This window comes from Perna viridis, chromosome 1, assembly GCF_037379345.1.
Source record: "Perna viridis isolate PV_CMFRI_1.1 ecotype Kerala chromosome 1, ASM3737934v1, whole genome shotgun sequence".
Taxonomy (NCBI): domain Eukaryota; kingdom Metazoa; phylum Mollusca; class Bivalvia; order Mytilida; family Mytilidae; genus Perna; species Perna viridis.
The window spans coordinates 66,999,653-67,016,979 of NC_142445.1; the positions used below are offsets into that span (position 1 = coordinate 66,999,653).

At 33.3% G+C, this 17,327-nt stretch overlaps 2 protein-coding genes across 6 annotated transcripts in view; one reads left to right on the plus strand and one right to left on the minus strand.

Annotated features, from left to right (window-relative positions):
- Positions 1-14,732, plus strand: LOC148629953 (glucokinase regulatory protein-like). Of its 5 annotated transcripts, none has more exons than XM_088560239.1 (20): positions 1-142; positions 497-578; positions 3,911-3,972; positions 4,437-4,505; positions 6,086-6,154; positions 6,729-6,802; positions 7,368-7,434; positions 7,679-7,827; positions 8,156-8,196; positions 8,518-8,582; positions 9,158-9,267; positions 10,124-10,222; positions 10,984-11,081; positions 11,248-11,324; positions 11,704-11,794; positions 12,026-12,105; positions 12,431-12,645; positions 13,343-13,382; positions 13,706-13,840; positions 14,502-14,732. In XM_088560239.1, exons 2-20 carry the CDS (start codon positions 512-514, stop codon positions 14,625-14,627), a joined length of 1,734 nt encoding a protein of 577 aa, XP_088416365.1. In that variant the 5' UTR covers positions 1-142; positions 497-511; the 3' UTR covers positions 14,628-14,732. The 5 variants fall into 5 exon arrangements, with proteins under 5 accessions (XP_088416365.1, XP_088416379.1, XP_088416371.1 ...); XM_088560245.1 differs by lacking the exon at positions 1-142 and adding an exon at positions 198-249; XM_088560234.1 differs by lacking the exon at positions 1-142 and having other exon boundaries at positions 284-578.
- A 1,687-nt stretch (positions 14,733-16,419) lies between these two features.
- The window catches only part of LOC148629954 (uncharacterized), a 63,061-nt gene continuing 62,153 nt past the window's right edge, over positions 16,420-17,327 (minus strand). Inside the window, exon 41 of the mRNA XM_088560227.1 lies at positions 16,420-17,306. Within this exon, the coding sequence (XP_088416353.1) occupies positions 17,166-17,306 (141 nt within the window). The 3' untranslated portion in view covers positions 16,420-17,165. The remainder of the gene's footprint in view (positions 17,307-17,327) is intronic.

Sequence of the window (17,327 nt, forward strand, 5' to 3'; positions counted from 1 at the left end):
ATACGAGTCCACTCTTGCCTCAACCTTTCAGGGTACGACTTCTGCAGACCGTCATATTAAGCTGAGCCCTGCGAAGTACTTTATTTTCACATATTGAATAACTATATAATCATGCGAACAACTCACAATCCACAGATACTAGGTAAGAATATCATATGACCTAACAAATTTTAAGCAAATACATGTCTAAAGTAACAAATGGACTGATAAGAAATAAGATCTATATTTAGACCAATATTTATTTGTGTGGTAAGTTTAGTCACAGTAAATTTCATATTTTTTACAAGGAAGAAAATTAGCTAACTTAACATTTAGTGCAATATGTACTTTACTTTCTACTGAGTACAACTGCACAAATTCGCAGTTTACGTGTACAACGTGCAACATGATAACCTTAACTTAGCTTTGTATGCAAGAAGAATTTTGAACGTACACAAAATGTATATGTTAATTCAGTAAACAAAATATTAACGATGTCCATGAACATTTTCTACAGTAAAGCTTCAGTAAAATGGAGACACCCATAACAGAAGAATGCAACTCATTGACGTCTGCAATTGATGTGGCTTGTCCTAAAGGTAATTATTCAAAAGGTGAAGAAAATAATGACAAAATTGGTTTTCTTAATGAAAATACCACATTGTTTTAATTTTGAACACGTTCCTATTTATTCAAGGTAAAACCCAAAACTTCCGAAACGTGTGCTCTATCAAACTCCCGTGAGTTGAAATGTACTCAGTGAAGAATTCTTTGTTGTTTATGATATCACTTTTTATATTTTCCTATATGTTTCATTATTATCGCACATTTGGACGTGATATGGGTGCTTTTGCCCCTTTAGTAATGCCGGAAATTGCAAGATGATATCGGCCCCGTATTATTTGATTACTTTAACAATGATGAAAAACAAGTAAACAAATACCTGTGTGGTGCAAACAAATATATCAAATGTCATAACAGATTATGTAAACATTTATGTATGCAATCAACTTAAACTTCTTTAGGATTGTTTATTTGTTGTAACTTATATGAAACCTAAACTGATCAGATTTTCAAGAAGTTTGGTTTAAATTTGATAGAATAAACATACAATATCTTACTGAAAGCCAGATACACATAATACACAAATACGTGAAATATGGTTGCATATATATATACAACGTCTCAGAATGTGACGACTCTATTTGCTACACTGCTCCATCGGATCAAATTGATACAGGGAAGATATATAAACGTATAGAAAGGTCTGAAAAATTCCCAACGATGTTAGAACTATCAAATTTGCGATGCAAATTTTTGGTCAGTCCCTCTGCGGGACTCGAACTCGTACTGCTGTGACATCTATGGCAACACCGCCTGCACGAAACCCAGCGCCCTAGACCACTCGGCCAGCTAGGCTATATAAAAAATATAGCTTTCGCTGGCCGGGTCATTCCTCCTCGTAGGATTTATCTAGGTGGTCTAGGGCGCTGGACTTCGTGCAGGCGGTGTTGCCATAGATGTCACAGCAGTACGAGTTCGAGTCCCGCGGAGGGAATGACCAAACAAAAATTTGCATCGCAAATTTGACAGTTCTAACATCGTTGGGAATTTTTCAGACCTTTCTATACGTTTATTTATCTTCCCTGTATCAATTTGATCCGATGGAGCAGTGTAGCAAATAGAGTCGTCACATTCTGAGACGTTGTATAATATTGAATGGTTGTGACATGCATCATTGGTTTGATCCTCTGTCCTACATATTAACATCTAAATGAACTGTCCCATACCACCATACCTCGTGTACTAAGTTACAGCCCTAGATAAATCCTACGAGGAGGAATGACCCGACCAGCGAAAGCTATATTTTTTATATAGCCTAGCTGGCCGAGTGGTCTAGGGCGCTGGACTTCGTGCAGGCGGTGTTGCCATAGATGTCACAGCAGTACGAGTTCGAGTCCCGCAGAGGGAGAGACCAAAAATTTGCGATTTGACAGTTCTAACATCGTTGGGAATTTTTCAGACCTATATGTCTAAATATGTTTAACATCACCAGAAGATGGTAAAATTTAAATATCCTTCCCCAGCATAAAACTCATAAAACTATATGAGCATAAAACTCACAAAACTTAACGAGCATAAAACTCACAAAGTTCAAGATCAAAACAGATTCAGAAGCTGAATCGCGTGCGCTGTGGGTGATTATACCTTTATCAAAGGCTCACATAAGCAACTGATGAGGAGCCTGAATGAAAATAACAAAGAGGGTCTTTTTATCAAAGATACAATTAACTGTGGAAAACAATTTAAAAAAATAAAAAGTCCAAATATAGTAGTACGGCGTATTGATGTATAGCAAGTAGTGCTGTACCAGCCTTAGATCCAAGACTTAAAAATGAATTGTTTTTTCTCGTTAATTCCATCTGGAGAAGTTGTTTGCAATTTCTTCATCCAAAAGCTTTCCCGAGATACTCTTTTACATTTTGACCAGTTATTATGTTCTATGATCGTCACAACAATGTTGTGGAGATCCTCCTGGGTGTGTCCGACAGATCTAAGATGGCGACTCAGAGGGAGGTCTGGTTTGCATTTGTAGTCACTGCGATGACCATTCATACGCCTGTTGAAAGGTTGTTCTGTCTTGCCAACGTACTGCATACCACATCGGCACTGGAGAAGGTATATGGTATTTTCGGTTTTGCAAGTTACGTCGCAAAAAATGGCAAATTTCTTTCCAGTGCAGTAGCTTTTAAAAGTTTTGGTGTGCAGCATCTGGGTACAGATCTTACATCTCTTATCTCCACATGGTCGACACTGGCCCGTTGTATTTTGTTTAGACTGAGATGAAATCTCTGCCCTTACTAGGGCATCTCTTAGGCTCCTCGGTCTACGGAATGCCAGGACCGGGGCCCCCGGAAAGAGCTTGGAGAGCTTGAGATGTTTTTAAATGTCTTTCCAATTTGAATGCAGTAACTGCGAAATACAACGGGCCAGTGTCGACCATATGGAGATAAGAGATGTAAGACCTGTACCCAGATGCTGCACACCAAAACTTTTAAAAGCTACTGCACTGGAAAGGAATTTGCCATTTTTTGCGACGTAACTTGCAAAACCGAAAATACCATATACCTTCTCCAGTGCCGATGTGGTATGCAGTACATTGGCGAAACAGAACAACCTTTCAACAGGCGTATGAATGGTCATCGCAGTGACTACAAATGCAAACCAGACCTCCCTCTGAGTCGCCATCTTAGATCTGCCGGACACACCCAGGAGGATCTCCACAACATTGTTGTGACGATCATAGAACATAATAAAAACTGGTCAAAATGTAAAAGAGTATCTCGGGAAAGCTTTTGGATGAAGAAATTGCAAACAACTTCTCCAGATGGAATTAACGAGAAAAAATAATTCATTTTTAGGTCTTGGATCTAAGGCTGGTACAGCACTACTTGCTATACACCAATACGCCGTACTACTATATTTGGACTTTTTATTTTTTTAAATTGTTTTCCACAGTTAATTGTAACTTTGATAAAAGACCCTCTTTGTTATTTTCATTCAGGCTCATCATCAGTTGCTTATGTGAGCCTTTGATAAAGGTATAATCACCCACAGCGCACGCGATTCAGCTTCAGAATCTGTTTTGATCTTGAACTTTGTGAGTTTTATGCTCGTTAAGTTTTGTGAGTTTTATGCTCATATAGTTTTATGAGTTTTATGCTGAGGAAGGATATCTGTTATCCGAAATATTCAATTTAAATTTTACCATCTTCTGGTGATGTTAAACATATTTAGACGTTTATTTTATTTATATATTGTTATGTTTCGCACCGTTTTTAACGATCCATCACCCCGTAAGAGTGATTGTTGACTATTATTATTTATACGATATATATATATAAATAAAATTAATTCAAATTCTGATTAGATATAGTTCGGGCGCTTCATAGTTGTGATAGAGAAATATTTGAAGGATGGAAAAGTTACAAGGTATATTGATTAAATATAGGTAAATTGAAGCTAGTCTGTAAAAGAAAGAAAACTTGTAAATAGGGTAAAAAATATCGACTTGGCACTGCCAATTCAAGAAAAAAAAACACACAGCTATATCTTGCATAGAATGTTAAGACGGTTAACATCAACTATCTTTACAAAAGTTTGTCACTCGGGGACGTCAGACCGTCAGCAGTATGAACAGATCGAAAACATGCACAAACACTTTGTTGGCTAGATAATTGAAGTTGTTCCGTATTGCAGACATAAGTAAAAAAGAAATCCATTAAGATATTTTTGCTTTATGTAAGTAGTTTTTTATGACATTTATGGTAATTTACTTTCAAATAATCAAATGTGCGAATCCCATTTCATTAATTAGTCTGCAATTTTAAGATATTATATATCACATGACATCAGTACCTGATGGCAACAGACTACGTTGATTTGAACTGTTGTAGGGGTTGTTTCATGCTGACATTATATCAGTGGTTGAACAGATCTCCAGACAGACGACGGACATTTTAAAGGTTACTATACCAACACGTTGGCTGTTGTCACACTTATTACCAGGGAACTATGATACATCAATAATGCAAAACTGAATTTCAGATTACCATCCCCATAACAAATGAATATGCTTGCATATAGAAAACAGGCGCGGATTTATAGGAGGTGGATCCGGTGCACATTCCAGCTAGCAATATAGATTTGATTACATGAATTCATGATTTTTCACAAATTCTACTAAAAATAATTCCCCTTCACTCGCCCCTTTATTCTAATTAAACTCCCTCAAATATCAAAACCCTGGATTCGCCCCGAAAAGTATGTTTTTTTTTAGCCCGATAATTTTTTTTGGACCAAAATAATCATCAATCACTTATCGGTCGCATGATTATATATTAATCTCTATAGAGCTTGGTCACTAATTTTGGTGAGAAAAAAGATTGATTTGTGATAGGTAATCACATTGTCTTGCCTTTTCATAGGCCGGATTAATTCGATTAAAAACGTAAAAAATTTGTAAAATATTATTACATTTGAAGAGTACCACACCAGACTACATGGTCTACGGGGAGCTTCCTCTTGATATTTGCATCAAATTGAGAACAGCCAATTACTGGTTCAAATTAATATTGGGAAAACAAGAGAAACAACCTGTTATTTTGTACAAACTTTGTTTACGAAAATTTTTGATGGACAAAATATGACCTGGATTAACTTGATTAAATCCGCATTTGATAACTGTGGATTGTCATACGTTTGGGATACTCAAAATTTTGTCAGTAATACCTGGCATTATAACACTGTCAAACAAAAACTGACAGATCAATTTAACCAGTCATGGAATTCCCAAGTTCAGAATTCACCGAAGGCATTGAATTTTCAAAGAAAAGTTTTAGTTCCAACACTATTTGAAAGTTTTAGATCATAAAAGGCGATCGGACATTGTAGATTTAGAACTACAAATCATAACTTGCCGATTGAATCTTGCAGATGGCGAAATATCAATCGAAATAACAGAAAATGCTTTTTATGTAACTCTCACGACATTGGTGATGAGTTTCATTACCTTTTTGCTTGCTCCGCATTTGATATTGATAGAAGGAATAATTTGAAATTTAGATTTAGATCACGTCCAAATATTCTTGTTATGAGAGATCTAATGCAAACTAAGAACGTCTCGGATCTTGGTAAGTTATATAAATTAATCAATGCTATAATTAAAAATCTGAATTCTCCTGGGTAATAAATATGTTTAATAATGAGACAATTTGCTGTACATTAGTAATGATTTCATACACTGTTTTGTAACCTATTGTACTGATATTCCTAATTATGTTGTTTTACATATAATATATTTTGCCATTAGTACTATATTGTAATGTTAACTGTCTCTATATCACTGCTGAAATTGACTTGTTTTTTAAACACCGAAAAAAATCTATCATTGAAACATGAAATTACAGCCCCAACCTCGGTAATAAAGTGGTTGGTATCTATGTAGTTGTGTATATAGCGACATAGTCATATATGTGATGAAATTTAAACTTAAGCATACAAAAACACAAACCTGGAATAAAAAGACCACACAGTCTCATTTCAGAAGCCAAGCGAAGGTATGATAGTCTTGAGTGGATGTGGAACGTCAGGGAGAATTGCCTTTTTAACCGCGGTAAGTAAAGTGATACTTCTTTGCTTATACAAACAGGTGAAATTAATATTCAACATGTTAGAAGGTTCCTTTTACGGACAAACGTGCACGCGATTGCCGGACCAAACATGTTCGCGTTTGCCAGACCAAACGTGCTCGCGGTTGCCAAACCAAACGTGTACGCGGTTGCTCAGACCAAACGTGTTCGCGGTTGTCAGATCAAACGTGTCCGCAATTGCCAGACCACGCCTGTTCGTGGTTGCAAGACAAAATTAAGTGTTCGTGGTATGGCAGGTTGTCAGACCAAACGTGTTTGTGGTTTACCAGACCAGACTTGTTCGAGGTTAAGCAGGTTGCCAGACCAAACGTGTTGGCGGTTACCAGAACAAACATGTTCGCGGTTGCCAAACCAAACACGCACGCAGTCGCTAATTTTCGGAAAGAAATGATATCAGATGAAAGACAAAAATGGCTTTGCGGATACGATTTTTCGCGGTTTCTAAAAAGAAATCAGAATACAGTATTCTTTCTTTTTATCACATTATAATTGACATCTTTGAAGTTAGACGTATGATTATGCACGATATCGTTTCAGAGGACTTTTAACCAGGCCCTTATCAAGTGTAGACTACAACCGTGTTTCAAATATGTCATCGCTGGTGGAGACAAGTAGGTTTGAAACACGACTGATTTACGCACATCCCACTGAAAATAGAGGCAGAAAGCATAATATAAAAATCAGATAGTAGACTAGTAGACTGAAATAAAAAAAAATATAATAAAATAAAATAAAAAAAAAAAAGAAGAAGATAACAAACAAACAAACAAATGCCGCGAAGAGTAGACTAAAATAAAACAAAAACAACCAAAAAAATAAAAAAAACACCGCGAGGGTGAACTCGTTTGCTCCGAGAGTTCCCGCTTCTTGTAATACGTCCGTTATACTGCTCTCTAAAGGTCAAGTCCGATGAAATAGGGAGATTACTTATGATTAATAGAGGTCGTTTTGTCGACCTGTCAAGCCATGGTCGCAAATCTACGGGCAAAATATCCTCGTACCTGTAGCTATTGCGTAAAATGTTTAAATAGCCATTCAGATAGCTTTAGTCTTTAGGATTCGGACTACAGTCTTTTACGCATAATAAACCTTTTAAAATATCACCCCCTCATTATATGAACTTTTTAAGTACTGTAAAAAAAATATGCGTAAAGATTGCATTTAATAAATTTACAGGGCACTTTTTACATCCCAAGAAGCACCGGAAGATGATCCGCAGTGTGGAGTAGAGATGTTAAAAGAGGTAAAGGTTATGTACTGTATATACTCACCTTTAAGTCCAACTTGTCATAAAGTTTTCAATTTTTTGAACTAAATAACATGTGGGCAGTATTTTAGAAACTGTTTAAAAGCCAAAGATCTATAGAAAAAAGAATATATATAAAATACATTGTATATACATGTATTTAAATATGTTACAGAGCAAAGTATCTCTAATTTTTTTTTTTCAAATTCTAATCAAACACTTTTTTGACCACACATTTCAGGCAACTAAAGGCAAGAACAGGGTACTATTTATTGGTATAACATGTGGTTTATCTGCACCGTACGTTGCAGGTCAGTTATGGCACTGTATGGAGAACTTAGATGTCTTCACACCAGTTCTGCTGGGTTTCAATCCTACAGGCTTAGCTAGGTATGTCATTGTGTTACGTTCGTGTATCTTTTTGATTTGAATTGTGAAAGAATCTATATACACAATATCAAAAGAAACGTAAACAAATAAATGATTTTGATTTCAAATGACACTGTTATTCCGAATTTTCTTTGCAGATAAAGCAGTAACCATCAGTAAGATTAATAAAGAATTTTAAATTACTTCATTTCTCACTATTGTCCAATGAATTGCTCTTTTGGATTCCTTAAGAGGAGTCATCACCTACATCTCCATGTTTTCAATGTCTTGTCAGGATTTGTATAGGTCCTATATTACAGTATGTGTAAATTATATTATTTAATTTCAGAAACAATAAAATAGAAAAGTGGGACAAAACATTCTTACAAGGTTTGTTTTATCTATGTTTCATGTCTAATGAAACAAAAAACTGCATTGTATTGCACAGAGAGTATGAGGATCTAAGGACAAGTTATTGCCTTTTTTCATATGCTTATTTGTTTCTTATGATATTTTCCTCTACTATCGTATTTAGGCATCCAATGTATGTGCTTTTTGTTTCCAACCCACTTTATTAATCACCTGTATTGAAAAGTACTTGTAGACATTGTTTTGATTTTTTTTCAATATTGAAAAAAGCAATCAAGTAAGAGTGTGGAATAAAGAAGAAATAGAACCATAATATAGTTATTGGCTATATATTGTTTTCAGTTGTTCAATTAATGCAAGAGAAAGTAATAGAAGATAAAGCTTACATACTGAATCCTATTGTTGGTGTAAGTTTAATTTTAAACAACTGTATTTGGTATAGAGAAATCCTAAAGTACTGTAAATTCAACAATTCCGGCATGCAGGAATTTGTTATTCCATTTTCCAATTTTGATATTTGTGATTTTAAAAATTCCACAATGTGAGATTTAATAATTGCAATTTGAATTTAGTAACATTTTTAACAATAATTCTTGAGTTAACAGTACTGCACTTACTTACACAATAAACTACGACATGATCTTTTCCTCATCAAAACTTCTTAATACAGAAATCTTTTTATTCTTATTTCATAAGAGCCAGAGTATATGGTATGTAGTAGAAGCTCTAGATTATTGTAATATTGTCAATTGGCAGTTGTTCTCCCCCCAAGTCTTAAAATGAAAAGTAACAAAATGAAGGCCAATTAAAAAAAAATGTATAAAAAATTGGGATATATAGCAATACCCTAATTTTTGTATTTCAAACATCTTATTGATCAACAGTTTTAATGGAAGAAGGATTTGAGTTAATTCTCATCTTGAGGTTTTGTTTATAAAACCAGGCCCATGTTTACATGGTTGTACCATACTTTGTATTTTAGCCAGAACCAATAACAGGGTCGAGTAGAATGAAGAGTGGTACAGCAACTAAGATCTTGTTAGAAACTATTTTTGTATCTAGTATGGAGCAGTATCTCAGTAACAAACCAAGGTAATCACTGATCATTTACTAAACCACGACTTGAACAGGCCTGTTGACTCAGGATCAAAGGAAATGTTGTGACTTGAACAGGAACAGGGTTATATTGCTACAAGATTGAAGTCAATACTACAGAAGTTTTATGGTCGCCATCATGAACTCGTGGATGGTTACAGTGTATCCATCTGCACCATGAAAACTGATTTGTTCATCGTGTTATAGTTCTTCTTTCCTATTTTGTCTACCCCTGACTTGACTTTTTATGAGCAATGCTGCGGGTGTTTCTAGAAAAGTAGAGGGCGCTTACACTACCAGTGCACCTGGTCCATGCTCCCAGTTTTTAGTGGAGTCCGAGTTGCTCATTTGCCTTTGTTACTTTGTATGTATTATTTTAGTTACTTAATGTTCTTTGTTGTGTATGTCTGTTTTCCATGTTTGGTCTTTGTACTTTCTTCTGATTTCCACTGGAACCATAGTTCCCTTGATTACTCTTGAACAGGCCTATTGACTCGGGATCAAAGGAAATTGCACTTAGCAATGAGATCAAATTTTTATTTCAGAAACTTAATATAATAGTTGCCTGATCAACTTCTTATCTAGAATATCAGGAGTCAATACAGAAATTTATGAAAGGAAGATTTCAATCTAATGATCCCCTCTGAATCCTTCAATGAATACAAATTGAGTTTTCTTAATTCCAAGAAAGAAAGTGTTGAGAAAAAAAAAACAAACAAAAACTACAACAAAAACAAAACAGTATAGAATTTTTCAAAGCTCAGGTTTTGATGATCCCAAAATTAAAACATTTTACAATGTGTTACATTTATTTTTACATAAGTACACCAATATTAACCCAATATTTTACAAGCAATATAGAAGCCCTCCTTAGAAGTTATGAAGACACATGCCAGCAAGTTTATACCACTACAGAATCTATAGCCTCGCTTGTTCAGCTTGCTGGTAACTGGTAAGTCTTTTAAATCCTCCAATTAAAAGTACTCTCTTGGGTTAAAGACATTTTTAACATGTTATGGAAAATTTCCTTTCTTACTTTTTTATGATAAAATGACTTCAATCGGAAATTTACCCCTGTTAATGAGCGGTATCACTTGAATTATTCCATATACTCAATTTCATAGTAATACAGGGGAAAATGTCAATTAAGAGTGATATTTCATATCTCTATACATGGGATAACTGGAAATACTGCGGGTAAAACTCACAAAGAATAACCTTGCCGTGCACATATTTTTATGCTGACTTGAGTCACTGAAGCTTGAATATAAGGTGAAATACTCTTCAAGAACAGAATCAGGTGATATATGGTATTAATATCAAAAATCAAATAATTTTAATTTTTAATTCAAATATCAAGGTCATGAAATATCGTCTTATGGTGTTTCATCCAAAACATCAAAAATGGGAAGTCCATATCAAAAGACAAAAAGGTTTTGTTCCAGACACAAATCCATGTAAAAAAACTTCAATTTTGTCTGAGGTCCAGGGTCAAGGTCATATAGAGGTCATGAACATCTCATAATGATGATACACCCATGTGCCATATATGGTATGCCTGTATAAATAAGAACAAAGAAGTTATGGCCCAGACACAAGTCTGGACAGACAGAGTGCTTCCTATATACCCCTGAACTGTTTGTAGTGGGTATAAAATCACAATGATATGTACCCATATTTTTTTTAATGATTGTGAAATAATATATTCTACAGTTTGAAGGCAGGAGGTAGTGTGAACTACATTGGCTGGGACAGTCTTGGTATTATGGGGATGATAGATGCTTCAGAATGCCCTCCAACGTATGGCGCCTGTAAGCTTTACTATTACACAATTTGTCTGTTTTAAATTTGCTGTTAAATTATTCCACTGACACCTTGCAGTACTTAAACTCAAATTAACACCTTGATATATTCAGGTATAATACAGTTCTTTCTGTTTACTATTTGTTTTGTAATTCATGTTCGTACAATTTTCAGCTCTGAGTGATATCAGAGGATTTATAGACACAGGATACAAACTTCTAAGTAATACAGAGGGAGATTTGTCACAAATGGTAAGACAAAAAATATTCTGAGTATGAAATATAGATTCATTTAATATGTAAAAATGAAAACAAATCAAGACAAAATCAAAAACCTTTTTCTTTGACCTCTGAACTACTGATCAAATTTAATTGAAATTTTAACTTATATACTTTGGGTCAAGTTGTTTTGCAGGTGGTTTGGCTGTGGAGACAGCTTCAGAAATCTGTTTGTTATACATGTTGTTGGAGGAAAGATACAAGAATCCAAAACAATATGCATTCATGAGTTTATATTTACATTTATGCACACATTAAAGAAAACCGAACAAATTAGTCTGACCAAAATTTCCAGATCTGAGTTGAGTTGTCCATGTTTTTGTCATAATACATTCTACAATATTTTTTTCAGGGAAAATATTTCCGAATTTCAATAGAAAGTTTTATTAATGATTTACTTCAAAATATGAAAGACAATGATTTAGTGGTTTTGTTAATGAAAGGTAAGTTTGTTAAAACTTCTTTAAAAAGTACTTTTGTTATTACAGAAAACACAAACATTCATGTACATCATAAACATTGAAAAGGAAACAAAGAAAAAAATACAAAAATTGAATAACAGTTTAAAGAAAGATTTCTATAGTAAGAGAAAAGCTACTAACAGAAGTATGAATTTCAGCAAACTAAAATAAACATTTAAAATCTTATTACAATGCATTATAATTATTTTCTAGACTCAAGCTGCTCATTACCAGATGTGTTTTGGAAGAAGCAATGTAAAAAAGCTTGTGTGTTTTTTGCCAATGAAAATCAGGTATATTTACTAAGAGATGATTTTATCCATGACTGTCCCAAGATGTGTGATATTATGTTTGCGTTGATTTTTTCATGGAATACTTCTGTCTGTTTGTTCATCAGTTCAAACAACGGAGTTGTAATTGATTTTAATTATAGTTATCAAAAAGAATCTTTCTTTTTTTAAATTGTTTACCGAATCAACATTTTTTCTAAGTTGTGAACAGAGCAAAGAAAAAGGAGGAAGGGCATTTATTTTGCTTTAGTGCAGTTGTCTTTTTTTCTCACTTAACCAGTTATTATTTTGAAGAAAAAAATGATGCCAATTCAGTTATTTTTTATAGACATCACCTATGAAAGGAGGAAACTTTGATGCCACTGTGGTTGTAGAATTATCAAAGGTCAAAGTTCAACCAGACCTGGGACCAGAACACTACCAAACATGGAACCAGCTCTACAGAGAGATAGCCACTAAATGGATATTGAATGCCACCACCACAGGGGCACATGTTCTGAAAGGAAAAATATATCAGAATATTATGGTTGATGTCAAAGTCAGGTATGCTTTAAATTTTGTACATTTTTTTTTCAACTGACTTTTTCAAGATAATATAATAACTATAGGCTAAAAACCACTAATTCAACTTTCCATAGGCTTCTATGCTAATTTCACAATATTCAATGGCTTCTCTGGACTTTACCTTAACTTTAACCTGCAGAGGACTATATATCAGCATGATTCTACATATGTCAGCTCACAATCCTCAGAATGGCATGTGGGGTTAGCAGACTTGCAGTGCAGTACTGGCCACCGGAAGTGAAGGGTCTATAAATAGCATGGGAAATCCCAGTGTTTTCACAAGATAGGGGTGTATTTAAAAATCATTATGGAGATTAGGCTTCACATCACAAGAAGCAAAATGCACCTATAAAATGTACAGAAATGTTTGTCCTTTCAGAAACTGTTTAAATTTTTTAAATAAGATGAGAACTTTTTTCACAGCACTATGAGGAACAGGGGTAATTTCTGCGTAGGACTATTTTTGCGTACGTTCCAAATGCTCATTGGTTGAATTGGTGGTCTGTAACCTATAGGAACAGTTTTTATCATAAAGTATCCTATATACTATTTTGTGAGTAGGAATATTCATTGCAAGATAAACTGTGTTGAAATTACTAAGCAAAGTGAAAGGACGAAAGTGTTATACACACTTCTAAATAAAATCTGTAATAACCATGTTTGATTTCTGTTTCAGTAACAATAAGCTGTTCTTTCGGGCAGTTGGAATTATACAGGTAACTTAAATATCACATAATGCAACTTTTTAAAAATATAAAAATTTGACATATAATTATTTTACTTATCACTTAACACAGTCAAACTGTCTAAGTAATAACCTGTATTAAAAAACCATGATTAAAATATCCCTACAGAATGCATTCTATAAATATGTAAAGTCAACCTGTATAAAAAGACCAACTTATTATGTGACTATGACTTTGCTATACTATGGAAAGTCAATTAAGATTTGAGAGTAATGACTGTAGAGTGATATGATGAATATACTTAAACGTTAATTCAAAAATAAGTCAACTACATACTCATATAAACATTTCAGAGGTTCTCCAAATTGCCTAAGGATACTTGCCAAGAGTATTTGCTGAAATCTATTTATGGGACCAATGATCTTACTGAGAAGCAGAGATCTGCACAAATCCAGGACCACATTGCTACAGCTACACCCATGGATAAGGTATATATGTAAACTCTGAAATTCTTGCATGCATTAATTGTTTTAATTTTGTTACTAAAGCACAAAGCCTGCTTATTTTTTTTTTTTGTGGTTGTTAGCAAATGTCCACATCAATCATGTGAAAATTTCACAATTTCAGTTATATTATGGCAAATTAAAGACCATCACATTTTTGCAATGTATATATAAACATGGCAATAAATTCTGAATTTACAGTATTAATTGATCTATACTGAAGAGCATTTCAATAAGAAAATAGACACTCCTTATGTGAAAGTTGTTAAGATCAAAACAAATAATTCAAAATTCATTACATTTACCTTTTTTAACAAGCAGAGAACAGATGAACACAGTAAAGTTATGATATCTTTGATGTTAGTTAAAATTTTGGTCCTGAACAAAGATAAATAATTATGTAAAATCTATTTTTTTCTGGAACTTGACCAAGTTTGATTTTTTTTAGGTGTTACAAAAATGTACAACTTTTCCTCCACCTTGCAGAATTTTTGGCCCCAAAGTATATCTGATTCTTAAATTTCAATGTACCATTTTTAGACTTGGGAGCACACAATTAATTTTGCCACAATTCTATCCATGGCTCACGATGAGGGTCACCTAATTTATCAGTTAATGAAAACAAAACCTGATTTTTTTCCCTCAGGTAGTGCCTACAGCCCTTGTAGCAGCCATTATCAATGTCAGCATATATGAAGCTAAAAGGATTCTATCAAAAACTCCTGTAATAAGGACAGCTATAGCAGATTTGATAGCTCAGCAAAGTAGATAATCTCCTACTTAATCTACTTAATGGTGCTATTACATTCAAAATACAATATGTTACATTTATTAAGTAGCCAGGTTAAAACTATCCAATAAAACAATTTGAATGAAAGTCTGTGTTTCTACTTAAAGAAGAACAAGAAGCTGTCAAATGGAAACCAAACCAAATTTCCTTATTTTTAGCTATATATAAAAAGGTCTTAAACTCAAAAACAATCTTAATGAAAATCATGAAAACAAGTAAAGACCTTCCTTATGATTTGGGAAACAACATATTTGAGTATTTGAGTTACAGCATGGAAAAGCTTTGGCAGCAACCATACCAAATTCATAATATTTTTTTTTCTTCAGGAAAATCTTTTAAAAACATTTTTAAAGAGTAAGATTTTAACTAAACAATATTGATTCAGGATTTTTTTATTCTAAATCTAATCTTGAATACTCAGATCTGGTAATCATAGATGTATAATGAATTGAGTGGTTATATAACAACTTTGCAATAAAAATGGAATAGCTTCTAATTCACAAATCTAAAGCAAATAGTCTTCCTGAAGTTCATTTTGGCTATTCCAACATTTTGAATTTTACAGGTAAAAAAAGTAAGAAGTATATCTGCGTTAACCATGAACTAAATTTGCTTATACTGCAACATTTTTAATTGCTATACAGGTGACTCTCTATTTTTGAAGAAAAAATTGTTTTAAATATATAATTTATAATACATGCATGTCAAACAAACTTGTAAAGCATCACAGAATGCATGTCATTTGAAAACAGAGTCATATGTTGAAAAGCCAAAAAAAGGTGCATCATCATCATATTAATATTTAGCATGTCAAATATATTGTAGATGAAGCTGCATACTCTACTACACTGATATCATGGTTCTTTATCTTGAGGATAGTCAGTCTAGTATTCTAATTCCTAAACAGGGGGACCCATCTCTTATTCCTCCTACACCACAGGATGAAATTGAATGAATCTTTAACAGAATCTTTATTACATTTTCCTATTGTGCATCTCCAATTTAATAATTTGATCTGAATCAATGAGGGCTTCACATAGCAAAACATGGACTTCGTCATCTGTGAATGTGGGGACATAGGGGACCTATCTGTTACTCCTGCTATACAATTGAGATTGGATTCAACTCTCATAATCTTTTTTGCATATTCCTTTTGTACACCCCCTTTCAAAGCAATATGGATGTTGTAAGGTGTATGTTTTAGATTGGGGAAATGTGTAGGGGAAGTATCAAATTAGTGAGTTTGATATTGCATATCTGCCAACTTTCACTATTTAATCCTGTTTTCACAATTTTGATCATTTGTCTCGCTAACACCATTTTTCAGGTCAAATTTGTCCCAAAAAGAAAGATGTACTCAATCTATTTTAAAATAGTAGAAATTCATATGAATGTAAATAAAAGTTTTCTCATTTATTTTTTTTAATTAAAACTTCAGAATTTTAATTAGGTTTAATTAGGATGAATCCACCACAAAAAATGGGCTTACGAACATCAATCTAATACAGGGCATGAACATGATGTTCAACTAAAAAAGGCCCTTTAATTCTATAGTGATTGTCTCATTCATACATTACTACAATAAAACCCATGCATTGTACGAAATATGTCCCGAAAATGTCCGTTCACACTTTGTGGCGCCCAAAAAAAAAAACCAGAGATTTTCAAAACTTGGCAGATATGATATTTATATAAGTATAACCACAAACCTGTTTGGGAAAGTCATTGATTATCTGTTTTTAAATCATTTCGACTATTAAAAATAATAATAACACAAATTTAAATATTTAATTACGAAACATTTCACAAATGATGTTTATATCTTCTAAAAATTCGGTAAAATTATCATCATTATGAATAACATCTTCAATATAGTCAGAAATATACTTTAAATTCCAACATAAAGTTAATATATTTTTAACCTGTACCTGTAAATCTAATTAGGGGTTAATTATTATAATAACACTTTATATTGTAAAAACATGTATTATTCTTTCCATGTTGAAATAGCCAGAAGACACCCTTTGTGACAGTATAATAAGCTGTCATGCACAGATTATCCTTTACAATTGAATTTCTTTGTGTCTTGATGTTGTTTTTATTTATCCTCTCAATAATATATTTTATGAAGCTTTTCCTGATTAAAATAACAAAGGTGTGAAAATCACATATATCAGGCAATGGATTTATGTTTCTGAAAATTTATTACATAACAACTTCCTATTGACTACTTCACACTTGTCAAAACATGGACAACAAAATGTAAATATAAAAACCTAACATACAACTCAGTAATGTGTTATAGAATAATCATATACTATTCATTATACAACCAGCTTAATCAAACACGATAGTTCTCCATCAAAATCCTGTTTTATCAAACACAATAGTTCTTCATCAAAATCCTGTTTTATCAAACACAATAGTTCTTCATCAAAATTCTGTTTTATTACACACTTTAAAATATCAGTCCTAAAATCAGTATTTGTATTGAAGTTATCTGGTCTGAAGGTTCCAGTTTCAACAATTATCAGTGGAATAAGCCTGCCTCTGACAAACATGCTTGACTAACCCCTCCATTCTGGTTTTCCTATCTTTCTGTAGAAGCATAGCATTAAACAGGGATCCCTTTGTTGCTGTCATCAGTTTAATCAATGATTCCTAACATAAAACAAACATTTT